This window comes from Anabas testudineus, chromosome 4 (genome assembly GCF_900324465.2).
Source record: "Anabas testudineus chromosome 4, fAnaTes1.2, whole genome shotgun sequence".
Lineage (NCBI taxonomy): Eukaryota > Metazoa > Chordata > Actinopteri > Anabantiformes > Anabantidae > Anabas > Anabas testudineus.
Window position 1 is genome coordinate 20,640,876 of NC_046613.1, and position 16,295 is coordinate 20,657,170.

A 16,295-nucleotide genomic window follows, 5' to 3' on the forward strand; every position below is an offset into this window, starting at 1 on the left:
TAATTACAATTGATAATTGCAGACCGATTTGCCTGGTGGCATCTGTCAGTGTGTTGCTGCTCGTGCCTCTTGTAGAGTAACGCACCTTATCTACTGGATATTACCTCCCTGGTTTAATTCTATGTTACTGTTGTTGCTCAATATGCTGCTTGGATTTATTCTGATGCTTTTGGATGAGTTTTACTCTACTGCTGTGGCACCTGAATTTCACCCGTAGGGGATCAATAAGCTTACTATAAAATTACCTTCACTTATTGCATTAAAACATTTAATTATGACAGAACGCTTCAGTGCATTTTCACTGAGATTCATTTGGATCGATAACATCACTTTTGCTAGCGTCAGTCTCTTTACGTTAGCAGCTGATGGATCACAGTCCCAGTTAGGAAAGACTGAAGGCGTTAATCCTCAGGCCTCCGTAAAGAGCAGACTTGCTTGAGATTAAAAAGTGAGTGTGTTAAGTGGCGTCCGTTCTCATTAATGGGCCTAAGGGGATGTTGGTGGATTAACGGTGAATCTTATTGTAGTTTGCTGTAAATAGAAGGCGAGTGGAAAAAAGGGCGTGTGAGCAGGAATCCTGTGATGGAGAAGTGATAAAGTGGGAGTAACTATGTACGAGCTACACACACTGAAGGTATTTTGTCACTACTTTGAGAAAGTGATGCAAAGTGATTGTTCTGCTGAACAGTTCCCTAATACACTGTTCTTCCAAAAAAAAAAAAACCTGGATTAAGCAGATAGGTAAGAGCCTCCCACTGGATCATTTCTGCATGGGTGATTATGTTTCAGCTGCCAACAAGGTATTTAACCCAAACTGATGCAGTGAGTAGCTTCTTATCTCCACACTCAGAAGATAGCTCATGTTTAGTATGCAGCAATCTATGATATCTCACATTTTGGTGTGTCCACTCTGTAAAGTTGTCAACATCATGGACAGGAAATCTTAAATCCAGTGCACGTTTGAACCCTAACTACAGATAAGATGAATGACTGAAGTTGTCGAACATCAGCATCTGCAGCAGCAGCAGCATAATAACTCTTGTTGAAGATGTAATGTGTCTGCACTGTTCCCAGGCGAGCTTGCTTATAAGATGCTGTCCAAGTATCAGCAGCGGCATTGCAGAACAATGCTGGACACACAGAGTGGTGTAGATAAAGTAGATGAATTCAGTGTGGGTGTCTTTATATCTGTTTAGTAAAACATTTCACGTCTCTTTGCAGCAGCACGACCCAAGTTACTGGCTCACAGGTGTAAAGATATGCAGCTAATTCTCTGTTGTAGATTTGACGTCAAGTGTGTCGAACATTTTCTGCGTTCGTTCCAGTTTTTATTTCTAAATGACCAACAGCCTGTTGTATATGAGGGTCAAGATCTTTGTACTGTATTTCATGGGAAATATACAATTTATTATCATTGTTAATCTTCATAAACATGTAGTGTTTTCCTTGGATCATAACCAATATTGCTGATTACACAGCCCCCAGTTTTCTCTGAAAACTGATCCAGCTTCATGCAGAGAGAAAAGAGGGCAGACACCCACCACAAAGAGCTGTCACCCTGCCAAGAGCCTTTTTTATTCCCGTATTTATTCTTTTTTTCTCCCCTTTGCCTTTGATGAAAAGACACGCTAGTGATATTTCAGGGGCTTAGTGGAGACAGACAGTGTTGATTTCATGTTTTCCCGTAGCTTTTGTCTGAGCTGCAGGAGGCTGAAGTCACAGGTGTGAACGCGCCGTCACAGACACCAGGCCCTCCGAACACTTTTAGCTGCCTAGTCACGCCCAGCTCCAATCAGGCATCTCGGCAGACGCCACAGGATCACCCGCAGAAACAATGGGACTTCCATTTACTGCCAAGAGAGTGTGCCAGGTTGAGTCGTTTAAGAGAAAGGGCAAATAAAAGCTTTTTTATTTTGCAGTGACAATGCTTGATAAAGATATATTGTTAGTCATTTGTCAGCTATTTAAAAAAGCTGCTGGTTTGGAGAAGTGGTGCCTCAGTTCAAGTGTGGGAAAATACTGCAGAGTGACATCAGTAATGAGCTTCCTTTTGTCTTGTCTCCCTCTCCTCAGGAGTGCTGAAGGACTATCTGCGAGAGCTGCCTTACCCTCTGATCACCAAGCAGCTGTATGAAGCCGTGTTGGAGTCCATGGCCACAAGGCCGCTGCGGATGGGAGCATCGGGGTGTGAGAACGACCAGGCCGACTCGGAGCACACCGTCGGCCTGCTGGAGAACCTGCCAGAGGTGGAGAGGGTGAGGAAGTTCATCAGTGCATCACCTGCTGGAGCTCAGTGATCATCAAGTGGTTGTGAAAGGGATAATTGTGGCATAGATAATGATGGTCATGATGCCACTGTCTAACTACTGTTACGTTCGGTTCTTACAATAGGCGATATTAGTGGTAACATGAAGTCGCACTTTTCTCCTCACTGCTCTCAGATTAATAAGTAATGACACAAAGAGAAATCTAAAGGCTGATGGAACATGTTCCGCTCAGACTAACATTTGGGGCACTCTTTATTTAACAGCAGGAGGAGAGATGACAGGAAATTAGATGAGAGGGAGATGGGAAACAAATAAAGGTCCCAAGGACATTGAGAGGGATGTTTTAACCCTGTGGCGTCCCGCATGTTCTTATTATAGTTTCCATAAACAGACATTTTAAGGACACCATAACTAAACATATGCTTTTTCTTGTCCTGTATCAGGCAGAATAAATGCTGTTACCAACGTAGCTGCCATGAGCTATTTTTAGCTGATATCTGCTCCTTAAACTCTGGCATCTATGGCAATGAGCCAGACTCATGAGACTCACTCCCAACTAGAAATCAACACAGATACTTTGTGAGTTTTGATGCAATGCTTAAAATAACAGTTCACACAGTTTCAACCATACAAATGTACCTTAGCTTTACAAACATCATGCCCATATGACATCAGATAACTGGAGACATTTAGGTTTTTAGAAATCGTGCCTCTTGTACCAGAATATCCTGCTTTATAACATTTCTGCTAATGTTACTATCACGGCTGCGACAAAGAAAGTTTTACTGCAGTAGATTTAGTGTCTTCTTTAGCACTAGAACTACTCATCGTATTAACAACGTGTCTTATTTGTCTGCGTCTATGTGTGTGTGAACCAGATGACTCTGAAGAAGCTTCTTGACCACCTGAAGCTAGTTGCATCCTACCAGGAAGTCAACAAGATGACATGTCAGAACCTGGCCGTGTGTTTCGGCCCGGTGCTGCTCAGCCAGCGTCAGGAGGCGTCTTCTCACTCGAACCGAGTCTTCATTGACTCTGAGGAGCTGGCCAGCGCTCTGCACTTCAAAAAGCACATTGAAGTCCTGCACTACCTGCTGCAGCTGTGGCCAGGTGAATGATTTGAGTAACACTTGATATTTTTAGACTTTGCATCCAGTTCTTGAAGCCGTTCGGGCTTGAAACATCATCTTATTTGCACTCAGGCTCTATACTGTGTACGTGCTTGTCTACATATACCAGCTTTCGTGTACGGATCAGCACCAGCTCTGTATTTGAGCTCTACAAAGGACTGTCTCAGAGCTGGGCTGCTTTGATCGTTGAGGTTATTCACGACTGGCACAAATACAGCTGATAGGCATTGGCCACCATCTGTTGTCCCACCAGAGATGAAACTCTCTGCAGTGTGCTTCATCATGGCAGACTCAATCAGAGCCAAGCCACTGCTCCAGAGCAAACCAAACTTTCAAGGCGTGGCCTCAAGATAAATCACCAGCCAAGGACAGATACCCAGCACCAGCTTCACTCTGCACAGGTCATCTGTCTGCCCACACAGCTGCTCTCTACCAGTTGCAGCTGTCTGCTCTGTGTGAGATATGAAGGAATCCAAAGATAATTTAGAAGGAAGCCGCAGGCCTTGTAGAATCTGTATTGGTCACCGCAGCTAAGTAGAAATGCTTTTAGTAGGAGGGTGAAATATCCATCTCTTATTAATGTGCAAGTGGCTGCTGTAGTGCAGTAGGTTCACAGCTACTGTACAGACCTGTGTGTATCAATTCAAAACTCTTTTGTATCTGTAACCTGCAGCTTTAACCAGCTGATGGTTGAAGAACTGCCTCTAGCCTCTAAATTTAACTACATCCTCCGACTCTCACGTTGAACTAGTTCTGAAGTTGTGCGCCCTCCGCCCTGCTTCACAGTAACTGGGGAAGAAACACAGAAAGTGAGAAATGTAAACCAAGTGCTGCATTTGGGAATCTCATAACTGCTAAGAGCCAAGTGAAGCATGAGTGAATTCTGAAACAAGACAATGATATGAGTATTTTAGATATTTCAGCTTTAGAGTAGAGAGTCAAATGGGAAGAATGGGGAAGTTGTAGTCTGAAGAAATGCTTTGTAGTCTTTTTAGTGAAGAAGTGATTCTACACTCCTGTCTGCAGCTTATGTCACCCTGCTAGTGCCTTTAATGACCTGTAATGACTCTGACAAAGTTTCCAGTCCGGGTTCAAGCCTTTGTTTACATCCTCAGTGACACCTCCATTCTGTCTGCTTCCCTAGCTCAGAGCACAGGACGCCGGGGCTATAATTAAAGACATTCCAGGCTTAACCTTAGCACTCGGTCCCTGAAGCATCACCCTAACATTTCGCAGTCATTATGGGATATTTTCAACTCGCCTCTTCATGCCTCTCACACATATGCGCAGCCCTCTAAGGCATTGTTGCTCAGGCCTCAAGTGTGCATGTCTGTGAAGGCTATCGGTAAAACAACATCAACACTATTTATGGGAGGTGTGAGAGAGCATGAGCATATGTGTGTGCTGAGGAGGCGGGAGAGGTGTAGTGGCGACTGCAAGATTTTATCCTGATTACCTCCACACATTCAAGCCCCATGTCCAAACCTCTCTACATATGTTGTCATCAGTGAATCATGTCTGAACTGAAATAACACACTGACTCTTAAAGGATGATAATTTCTGTTTGTTTGATGTGATAATTGCTTGAGTCTTTAGCCGCAGCAGAGTTGCAAGGCATGCAGCTGCTGCACGTATGTCAATACTGCATCAGCAGCAGCCACTCCTGGTGAATGGACTGACATCACTCACATTTCACCATTATTATTGTTATGATGCTTGTAAGGACACACCGACTGATACCAATGGACAAACTTATATTCAGTTTTGTTTATTACGCCTAACTGTTGTTCTTCTGTTCCCTTCCAAACCAGTAAGAGAGAGCTAGCGGTCTCAACAAGTGTAGGTACACAGAGATAAAGGCAGACAGGTAACTGGACTGTGCGGGTTGTGTTGGCGTGCTCACTTGTTCCTGTTTGCAGCACAGTCAGGCGATCCTGTCCAAACGGGGTTTCACCCGAGTTCATTTTTAAGTCTGGTTTAGTTGGCAGTTGATAACAGATTGAAACAGAAGATGGTGGTGTGGTGGTGGTGTGTGTGTCAGCATGTGTTTGTCTGACTTTGAGCACAGCATGACATGTTCCTGGCATCGTACATCAAAACTTACACAACGCGATGAACATATTTCTATATATTCTGAGGACAGAAGAAGATAAACACACCCAGTTTCATAGACGTCCATAGACGATCATCAAACTGAGCTCTAAACCTCACTGCATCTCAAAACGTGGAACATGTGTCTGCATGTACCAATATTAAAATTAAAATAGTCTTTGTCACATAGAGAAGGTGGTTTGCTTTTTTTATTTTGTAATTTGGGTGGCCTAACTATTCAGATTTTATCATTTTGGGAAATATTCTTTCCAAAGATTGAGAAAGTCCACAGACGTCAGAAACTGTTTCACTCTAAGCTAAGCCTGATTGCCTGCTAGCTGTATTTATTATACAACACCTAAATGGATCAACCTTCTTATCTGACTCTGGGCAAATAAGCGTATTTCCCAAAATGTCAATTGAAACTTTAATTTATATTTGCTCTAACTCTGCTCGTCTTTTGTTTCTCCTCCTCTCTGCTCCCCAGTTGTGGACCCGTACTGCCAGTTCTCCTCCTCCCAGATGCCTGCATCCGCTTTGGTCCCAGCTTCATCAGACGTGCTGTCAGCTCCTCTACGCCGGAGAAAAGAGCGACCACAGGTCCTGAACCTCACTGAAGCAGAGATGGCAGGGGTTCTGAGACCCAAACCGGGCCGCCTGGACAGCCCCAGCAACCGCTATGCTGGCGACTGGAGCGGCTGCGGTGAGAGCTACTTCCCTTCTGAAATGCTGCTACCTCCCAGCAAAGAGGAGGCAGACTATGACGATGTGCCCTCTGAGGAGCCAGAAGAAGCTGAGGACGGGCAGGAGAAACCAGAGGACACAGAGGAGGACAGAGCTCAGAAGGTCATGAACCCTAATCCTGCTGAGCAGGAGCAACCTCCTAAAGAGGAGGTGGTGATGGAGGAGGACAAAGAGGAGGAGGAGCGAGGACACAGTGAAGGTTCAGGCAACTGGCAGTCGTTAAAGGACGAGAAGGAGGAGAGGTTGTGTGACCACATCCTGCCACCGCGGCTGCCCAAAGAGCACACGTACCAGGCCTACATGAAGATCCAGGACATCAGCCCCGTGCTGGGCAACAGGGTCAACCTGAGAGACCTGCAGGAGAGCATCGACACTCTGATAGGAAACCTGGAGCGAGAGCTGAACAAGAACAAGCTCAACGTCGGGTACTGACTCCTGAGCACAGTCGCACGCATACACTCACACACACACTCTCATAAAGCCTCATGAGGTTTGGGAAAGACCTTCACCTGTCAAGGTGTTTCAGGATACAGCCACAGCGTTTCCATGGTGATCCTGTGACGTCACCGTGGCAACGTTGCGCACAGTGCTGCTGTTAAAACCTAAAGGACGAGATGAGAAGAAATGTAAAGGGGCACTTCTGGCATTTGTATCCAACCCAAACACATTCCTAATGATTTTATTCTCCTTTAATTTGTCGATTGTCTTTATGTTGTTTGTTTCTGTTTGTTTCATGTTGTTATTGTTGCTTTTCTTCTTATTAGAAGAACCCATTGACCCCTCAGGGGTATTAAAAGGTGCCTTAATTGTGTGAAGGTGGTACGTCAAGATGGAAACCCACCCTGGAATAAAATGCATCCCCTGCTATGATTTGGAAACAGTGTTGGTCACCAGTGTTAAAACATTTGTAAAGAGGGACAGTGTTCATACCAAAACACTTCCAAGGTTCCTCCACATATTGGCAGGATGTGAAGCAGTATTTGGACACTGAACACATCTATTCAGTGGAAGCAAAAATCTGGGGTAGATTAGTCCATCAAAAAAGAATTGGCTTCCAACTAAAACATTTAATTAGTTAATGAAATTGTACTAAATGTGCAAAGAAAACAAAAAGCTTCTATCACTATTCTGGAACAGAGGAGTTTCAGGCTTCTAGTTTCATCCAGTCTCTTGTTTATAATCTCACTATTTATTAAATTAGGTGTACAATTCTCAGTACAATTTTGAGATTCACAAGCAACAGGAACAGAGCAAAATGAGCCAAAGTAGATTTTATAAAACTGTTTTTAAAGGTTCAGGGGAACTGTTTGATGACTAAACTGAAGTTCATGTGTAAAATCAACAGCGCGTTCTGTTTCAGGGTGGATTTTCCTTTTTAAGGCAGCAGAGAGCTTTTCTATTGAGGTATGAAACATTAAATGTTGTACAACAATAATGCACTTACGAGGCAGGCAGTAGTGTAGGTTGTCATTATAGTTGAATGGAGTAAAAAAACATTGTGACTGAACTGAGGGAGAAACAGCTGCCACTGAAACCTCCTCTTAAAGAACAGGAGCTGAACTGTATCTGCAGGTTTACACACACAAACCTGCCTGAGTTGAGATAATAAAACTCTTATCTAGGATTACAGATGTATAGTTGAGATAAAGTTGATCTTAAGCAGCCAACTAAAAAGAGACAACATGTGTTTCATGTGGCATCGAATTCAGTTTAGGCTTAAAGAAAACTTTGACATTTTGGGAAATACACTTGCTCTCTTCTTTGCCAAGAGTGAGATGAGAAGACTGATACCACTCTTACATCTTCACAAGAGTTATCGCAGTGTAAAGACTGAAAGCAGGGGGAAACCTCCAGCCTGGATCAGTTTGAATGTAAAAAAATCCCCCTAATAAATTACTAGCACTTCTAAAGTTCGCTAATTCACACTTGAATCTACGCAAAAGTGGAAAATGTCAATTTATGGTTGATCTGGCTCAGTTTGTGGAGTGTTATTAATCCTCTCATGGCAAGAAAGCAAACACTTTTCAAAGCGTCAGGTTATTTCTTTAAAGAACACACCATCCAGTCACCTTTCTGCTCCTCCCTGCTTTTGGCAAAACCGTGAAATAAACACAACCCGAATGTGAAGCACAATTTTAAGAGCAGCAGCGGCTTCAGTTAGTTTGACTTAGCTACAGTAGCTGCCTCAATAGACAAAGGACGTTTTCAGCAATGCAGGGATTCAGAATGATCAGTATTTAACCTATATGTATGTGTATATAATTATATAAATGTATTCGGAGTATATTATTTTTACAGCTTCTATTTCAATGGTGTATTTAAATACTTCTGATGACCTCGTAGTGTTGAGTTGTAGCAATAGTCGCTTTTTCCTCCCTTCAATCTACCTGTACACATCTTAATGTGCTGGACTAATGACACAACTTTAAAATATATGATAAAAAGTGATATTGTTATTTTTGTTATATTGTGTATATATTTGAGAATGTTTCGTGTCTCTGGTGGACTAAGCTGTGTTCATGTTTCTGGTGTTTTTTTATTAAGGTACTGAACGTCGCATGGTCAAAAGCTTTACTGACATAAACAAGGCTCTTTCTCATCTGCCCTTGTGTATGATATTTATGTGTAAAAAAACAGACTGTTTTGTAATGTGCTGGTTTGCTTGTCAACCTGTCGCTTCAGTAGACGATCAGGCTGCTCTTCAGAGGACTTCGAGGCAGACGGTGGTTTTATTTGGTGCTTGATTAACTGTTAAGTCCAAGAAATGTGAAATATTATGGGTTTTCACAGCTGAATACTAATATCAGTGTTTGCTGTGAAGAAAAACAATCTTGGCTCTTTCACCCATTTGAAAAATGTGTACAATAATAACAGAGGTCTAAATTAAGCATGAGGCCTGTTACAAATCCGATGGCTGCGTCCTGCATTAATCCAAGATATGCTGCGTTGCTGACTGTTAATCTGTCTCATCCTCTTTGTTCTTCGGAGACAAAAGCTCACATTAAAAGCATCACTAAGCAAAACTGCTTTGTATTGGTCCTGAGAAATGTATGGTCATAATAAAGTATATTATTTTACATTTCACGCTCCGCCTCTGTACAAAATTCACAGATTCTTGGTTTCATCTCAACATTTATAGTTGAATTTCCAGAACTGTATTTTTGATGAACTTTCCTTAACATAAATACATGTTCATTAAGACTCGGCTCAGTTGAAGCTTCACTAACGCTACAGTGGAGTTGATTGTGCATCTGTCTAAAGAGAGCAGCTTAAACGCGCACAGTTAACATTTCACCATTTCTACGCACATAGACAAGCCTGGAATTCATTCATTCAAAAAAGTATGTTCTCGCATTTCGTTACGCAATCTTCTCTGCATGTGGCTCAGCAGTTGGACCACTCTTGTTAAAATGACTCAACACTGCAGCCGCATTTTCCCAAACAATTCTGAAGAACGTCTTTGTTTTCTTGATTGAAAACCAGAGGGAAAACATGACCTTAACGGCTAGGAAACTGGACCTTTTTTTTTTTCGTCGATTCATCTCTTTGCTGTGGGATCTTTGTAACCCAGCCTCAGCACTGTGCAGATAAATAAGTCAGGGAATTGCCCTTGTTGGCTTGTGGGACTCTCCTGGACTGACTTTCGGCTTCAGGGACATTCCCAGGATGCAGCTGCATTTAGTCTTCCAGTAAAATCCACTGCTAGAAGGCTGCACTTTCACCGTGGCCCCAATAAACTAACATTCACGAGATATATAAGATGAACCTAAACTTAGAACAGTGTGTACTAAACGTAGAGCAGACAGCAGAAATAGTTAAATGATATTTACATTTTTTTCTAAATTCAAATAAGATCGTAAAAAAAGCTCATGTGGCTCCAGCTGAGGTGATACACATCTCTGGCAGCGAGCATGAGAAGTCAGAGTAGCTGCAGGGCTTTCAGCACTAAATGGTTTTCAGCCTGGTTTGATGGGACTGCTGTAGGTTTCTATCATGTTTTTATGGCTGCCTTGAAGGATAAAGACATTTAAGGGTACAAAAAGCAGACATATACCTGCCCGCACCGTGTGGCCTCGTTTCACATCCCCACCTAAATCTAAAATCTTGTCAGTGTCGAGTTATTTTAAGAGACTACAGAGATTCAGCCTGTTTAAAACATACTTCAACCAGGTCTGATTTACATATTTTTAATATGAAGACAGAGGTAGACATAATAACGCAGAGCGTGTTTGGATAGTCGGGTTCACCACCTGATATACGGCCGTCTGTCGGAGTGAACTCAACTTGACTTTCGTTTATTTCTCATTTGGGACAGAGAGGAGACCTACAGTAAGTCCCTTCAGATAAACATCCTTGACAGCCACCTGCATGTGAAACCACAATTTTTCTCGCCCCCCCCCTTCTTCTTCTTCTCTGTTCCCTTCATTTCTGCTGGCCTCCGAATCAGTGTCATGGCTGCAAGTCAAGCAGCCAACCACACAAACACACAGTCTTTGTTTCAGTATCATTTTAACCACAGCAATAAAGACTAAAGGGTTGGTCAGGTTAACTGATGACTGAGAAGAAATCATACACCCTTAAAGTAAATCTGTTGGTGAGATTAAACTGAAAGGTTTATTTTGTATTTCAGGGAAACAACAGTGTTCTGCAGCAGTCAGATCTTAGAGAATCAGTCTGTCCCATCAGTTACATGAAGATGTTCAATAAGGCGAGTGGAAATGTTTGTTCTCTCAGCCACAACACTTTTAATTTAATTCAAATTGAGATGAGGTGTAAAAGAAATCCGAAATACCCCTCATACAAAGCACTGCACTGCCGTGCAGGCTTCCAATTAGTTGACGAGTTTATTGAAAACACCTCTGACCCCCTTCCTCCTGGTTGGTCATTGTTGGTGCCTGACAACATATTTAAGGAGTGAGAAGGCGTGGTAGATGTGCTCATGATAATTATGGGGATTTTCTTGTGTGTTCTTAACTTTCCAAGGAATTTCTATCATGAAAGATTTGCCACCAACGTTTCCATGTATAAATCTACATACTAAACACAACAAATGGCTTTTTACTAACTTTAACTGTCATTATTTTTTTATTTAGTGGTGAATATTTCATGCTGCAGAGCAATGTTTGATATTTACTTTGACGTTTTAGGGGATTTTCTGTTGTGAAATGATGAAATAATCCCATATATAAAATAACCATGACACCAGACATGTTGTGACTCAAACTGAACACATGACAAAAACATGCTAGACACTTTGGCTGGGAACGTTTCTGCAGTGACCCTGAGCACACATTCCATACATGCAGTGCTCTGGTAGGTCTAATAACCGAAGGCCAACCTTTCTGATGTGTTTTTCGGGGTCTTTTGTTTCCCCACAGTCCAGCTCCCTGTACTTGGCAGTTCATCTGAGAGTCTCTGAGAAGATCTCTTGATGCGCTGCTGACAGATCTGCCTCTTCTGGGCTGCGACTGGATTGTGATGATGAGAAAGCAGAAGGGAGGGAAGGGGGGAGAAGTTGAGGAGAGGTGAAAGTGAAGAATGGAGGGAAGGAGAACACAGAGGAGCGGCGCTTTAGATCCTCAGGGGTCGGGCCTCACACAACGTGGCCCCTTTCCTCTGTCCTCCAGGCCTCGTCCCTCCTCCACCTCCATTGGTCTGTCACTCAGGACTAGACTATTTCGTTTTAATAAGGCTAATCCTTTCTAGAGGTAAGGTGCTCATCACCTCTCCCTCCCACTCCTCCACAAGACAGCAATCTCCTTTCAGTGTGAGGACAGGATGAGGGTGAGGGTTTGCTCCGCTTGATAGGAGAGAGAAATGTGAAAGGTGAGACTGAAAAGAAGCCCCAGCAGCAGCTGTGGTCAGGCTCAATGAGAACGTCTGGGCCTCACCGGTTTGATAAACCTGCAGGTGGTACACCTTTAGTTCTAATTCAGCCTTTAACATCGTGCTGATATGAAATGCAGAGATAACTTTGTTCTCCTCAGAGGAAGTGGAGTGATACAGTTGGTATTTTAGTCTATACTATCGTCTGCCTTCTGTCAGCAGAGCACTCTCCAGCTGTCAGCAGTAAAACCCGTTGCTTCAGGTGATGCCTCTGGGATGCCAACGACCAGCTATGCCCTTTTTACTAAAGGAATTTGACATTTTGGGAAATGCACTAATTCTCTTTCTGAAGGGAATTAGAGGAGATGATTGATAACACTCACATGTGTGTAGAATACAAATGAAGCTACTGTTAGCGGGTGGCTGTCTCAGGTTAGCAGAAAGACCAGAAACAAGGAGAAACAGCTAACCCAACTCTGTCCAAAGCTAACAAAACGGCCTACAAGTACCTCTAAAATTAATATTTTGTATTATGTTTAATGCAAACAAAAACATTATGAAAGCAGAATTTGCACAATGCAATTATTTTTGTAGTCTTTGAACTGGATCCTGGCTCCAGGATCACCTGCGGTGTAAAATTTCTATGCCTCCCCTCACTCTCAGTTGTCGTCACTGACACAGTACGTCAAACAGGATGACTCTGTGATTTTAGGAAAAAGCTTGAAGCGTTTTCCATATGCTCGTTCTGACAGACTGATAGTTTAGATGACAGATGCCACTCTGACAGGACTGCATCCTGGCCTGGGTTTATGCCAAGATACCCTATAAAGATTTCTCAGTATTCAGTGATGATGGACTGAAGCTGCATTCCTCTGGTAAAAATACTGTGTTTTCCAAATGAGGAGCTTCCTTTTGATGTGGTTCAGAAGACTGTGCAGCTTGAATGGCTCGTGTACAGCGAGTGAGGATCTCCTGTCTGAGTGGAAGTCCTTAGAAAAATAACAAACTGCATCTTTCTAGAAGAGCTTAAGAAGTACTTTAAAAAAGGACATAAAGTCTGATCCAGGTAGAAATATTTCAACACATATTTGTTAGACTACCATGAAATTTTGACTTTCACGATCCCCAGAAGTTAAACTTTCATCCATCCCATTCTTTTGAACACGATATCACAGGAACGACTTGTTTCTTCAAATCTGGCATCAAAGGTCAAGCTCACTGTAAGCTCATATTGTATTTCAACTTGAGTAAAGAAGTTCAAGTGGTACTTCTAATCGTGTTGTGAGTACTTGTTTATGCATGTACTTGCACTTTTGTGTATTTCTACACCTCTGCTGACATCACATACGACCTGCCCCTATGCACGTATCCACACAGATGCTGTGTGCTGCTGTAGAAGCTTAGAGAGCAGTAAAAGGACAAGAATTCAAAATGCTGGAAGCTTTGAAATCAGAAAATGAAAAGGAGTCAGGAGGAAACATTCCACTGCACTGCCGTGGTCACCTGATCTCTTAAGAGGTCAAGGGTCAAATAATGAAACCTACCACCGGCTTCTTAGAGGTTTTAAAGAGGAACAGCTTTGCAGTTTACAGAAATGGTGGCTTTGTGGTTAAAGGAAGATGTTGGTTATAATAAATGGTTATAATTATCTTTTACTCTTGTTGTTGTTTTGCAGAAACGTGTGAACATTAATTTTTAGAGGAATCCATATTTTTCTCATGTTTTTATCTTTGCTGTGCATCAGTCAGTCTCTCCTGCAGGATCTGTGACGTGTTTGTGACTAGGACATCTCCATATGCAGCTGGGGTCCAACTCATTTGACTGTTGAAAGGTGCCCCATGTTGGGAGATTTAGACAGCAGACCCTGGTTCCACCCCACCCCACCTAACACCCTCCCCAGCAGGAGAAGCTAAGAGGCCAGCCAGAACAATACCAAGGCAATGGCTTAATTCGCCAGGCCAGATTTATAGCCCCTCCTGCCCAGCACCTGCTCACATTGTTTCCCAGGATTTGGCTTGAAAACTTTAAAGAATTGGTGATAAAAACTGGACTGCAGGCAATCCATCCTGTTTGGACACCCCCCTTAGTTAAAGATCTCTTTGTATTTGGGAAATCTTTTGAACTTAGATGAAGAAATCAATGGCAGATAATCTGACATGATGAATACTGTTCATACCAGTGGAGAAACTGGATTTATAGCCATGCTGTTGTCCATTGTCTACAACATTAAAGACCTATGAAAGCTGAGCAGTAGAGCTTCATCACTACATATGTCTGTGGAATCTCAAATGCCAGGAGTGTGTACTCAATTATAACATTCGGTGTGTCAGCCATTACAATAATAACTACACAGTGAGGGTGAAGGATCCCAGTATGTGCTGGTTTGCAGAAGCCACATTCCCAAGGCAGTCTGGGAGAAAGTGAGAGGCTTTGCAGAGAGAAGGGCTGCAAAACAGAATTCCCATAGAGGTTTGAAGAGGGGATGACTAGAGAGTGGAGGCCCCTTTTGTCACACAAGCCCTGTTGATGCCTCAGGGGCCATATGGACGCCTGCCTCTATGCACCCACATCAGCCCATTCTTCACCCTCCTCCACCCGCTCCACTCCTTGACAGGACCGTCCATGTGAATGAGTCATGGCCAGAGTGAAGTCGACCCCAGTTCGCCTCTGTTGAGAGGAATCAGCTCTGTTTTCCATCTAATGCCATCTTCTTTTTCTTGCCTCTCACACTCTTCTTTCCCCTCTCACATAACAACCAACTATGTGTGTTTCTCCTGGTCGTTTGTTCTCTCAAATCTCTCGTTTCATTTGAGGCATCTTGGACACAGTACGAAAACCTGGCAATAGACAGCTGCCCCCTATATTATGCAGCAATCCCCCACCCCCCACCCCCTCTGTCCCCCAGGCTCTTTTTTAGCAGGATACTGGCTGTCAGTTGTGACTATAGGTTTGCTGAGCTGCTCTTGACCTGAGGTGGACCCAGCACTGTGAGGCGTCCTTATTTTATTCCCCATGAAGGAGTGAAACTAATGGAGTCCAGAGGGCTGGAGAGGGACTCATTACCACACAGTGCAATGGAAAAGTGCACTCTCATAGTTGTAGAAATGTTGTTGAACATGTGGCAGAAGTAGTTTGATTCAGGAAAACCCTTCAAGGTCAGTCATTTACGTATAGTCCATTGTAATCTCCCAACAGAAGAGCAGCTGGCCAGCAAATAACAATATGGTCACAGGCAGATGGTGTTAAATACAAAGTGAAAATGATAAGATAGGAATCTTCTCTTTACAATGACTGTTATTGTGCCTTTACAGAAATAAACGTCATTACAGCCCATTAGGGTGGTCAAAATCTAGTTCTAACCCATAGCACTATTTACTGTAGATCACAAAGTTAAAACAGCATTAACAGATTTTTTTCTGGACATTTGCAGGAAGCTGTTTACTCGTTTTTAGAATTGACCTTAAACAACTCTTGAGAGTATATAATATAAAATATCTGTGTAATTAGCTGGTAAATGCTCAAGTACTTTCTGTTCCCCAGTCTATTTGGTATTAGACAGGTACAGTAGGTTTTTAGATATTACTTGGTGAAATTAGCTGTCTGCTGTAGCTACAATCACAGCAGACATCGTTAAGACACCAAAACAGTGGGGCGGCAGTAGTTTAGTCAGTAGAGCAGTCGCCTATGAAACCCAAGGTCAGTGGTTTGACTCACAGTAACTCCTGGATACATGTCAGAGTGTCTTTGAACAAGACACTGAAACCCCTTAGTAGCACTGTCATCTAGTGTTTGGCAGCTGTCCAACAAAAGGGGGATCAATAAAGTCTGTTGTTATTAAAGGCATGACAATGAACTGAAAGAGGCCAGACAAAACAAATACATTTAAATATCACAGAATGAATCCTAAAATAACTTCCTGCCAAGGTCAAACCTATAATGCGTTTCAAACTGTGTCTTCAGGGAGCGACGGTGAACAGAGCGCTAATGGATGGCATTATCTTGTAACTAGATCACAGATGGGTGGATACAAATCCACGGATGACCCTGAAGCCCCAACCCAAGGACTGTCTGAATGTTGTTGGCAGAATCAAATCACTAAAATGTTTCCACATTTTACCCAAAGGTCATATTTCAATAACACTAGTTAATTATTCATATTGACATTGTGAAAAAATCGAAACCATGACTTTGTGTTTTATTCAATACGTAAAAATGAGAAGTTTTTGTTTTGTATAAA

At 42.7% G+C, this 16,295-nt stretch overlaps 1 protein-coding gene across 1 annotated transcript in view; it reads left to right on the top strand.

Annotated features, from left to right (window-relative positions):
- Window positions 1–9,311, top strand: part of syde2 (synapse defective 1, Rho GTPase, homolog 2 (C. elegans)) — a 36,098-nt gene extending 26,787 nt beyond the window's left edge. Inside the window, exons 6-8 of the mRNA XM_026344950.1 lie at window positions 2,074–2,255; window positions 3,146–3,377; window positions 5,976–9,311. Of these exons, the coding sequence (XP_026200735.1) occupies window positions 2,074–2,255; window positions 3,146–3,377; window positions 5,976–6,664 (1,103 nt within the window). The 3' untranslated portion in view covers window positions 6,665–9,311. The remainder of the gene's footprint in view (window positions 1–2,073; window positions 2,256–3,145; window positions 3,378–5,975) is intronic.
- The last annotated feature ends 6,984 nt before the right edge of the window (window positions 9,312–16,295 follow it).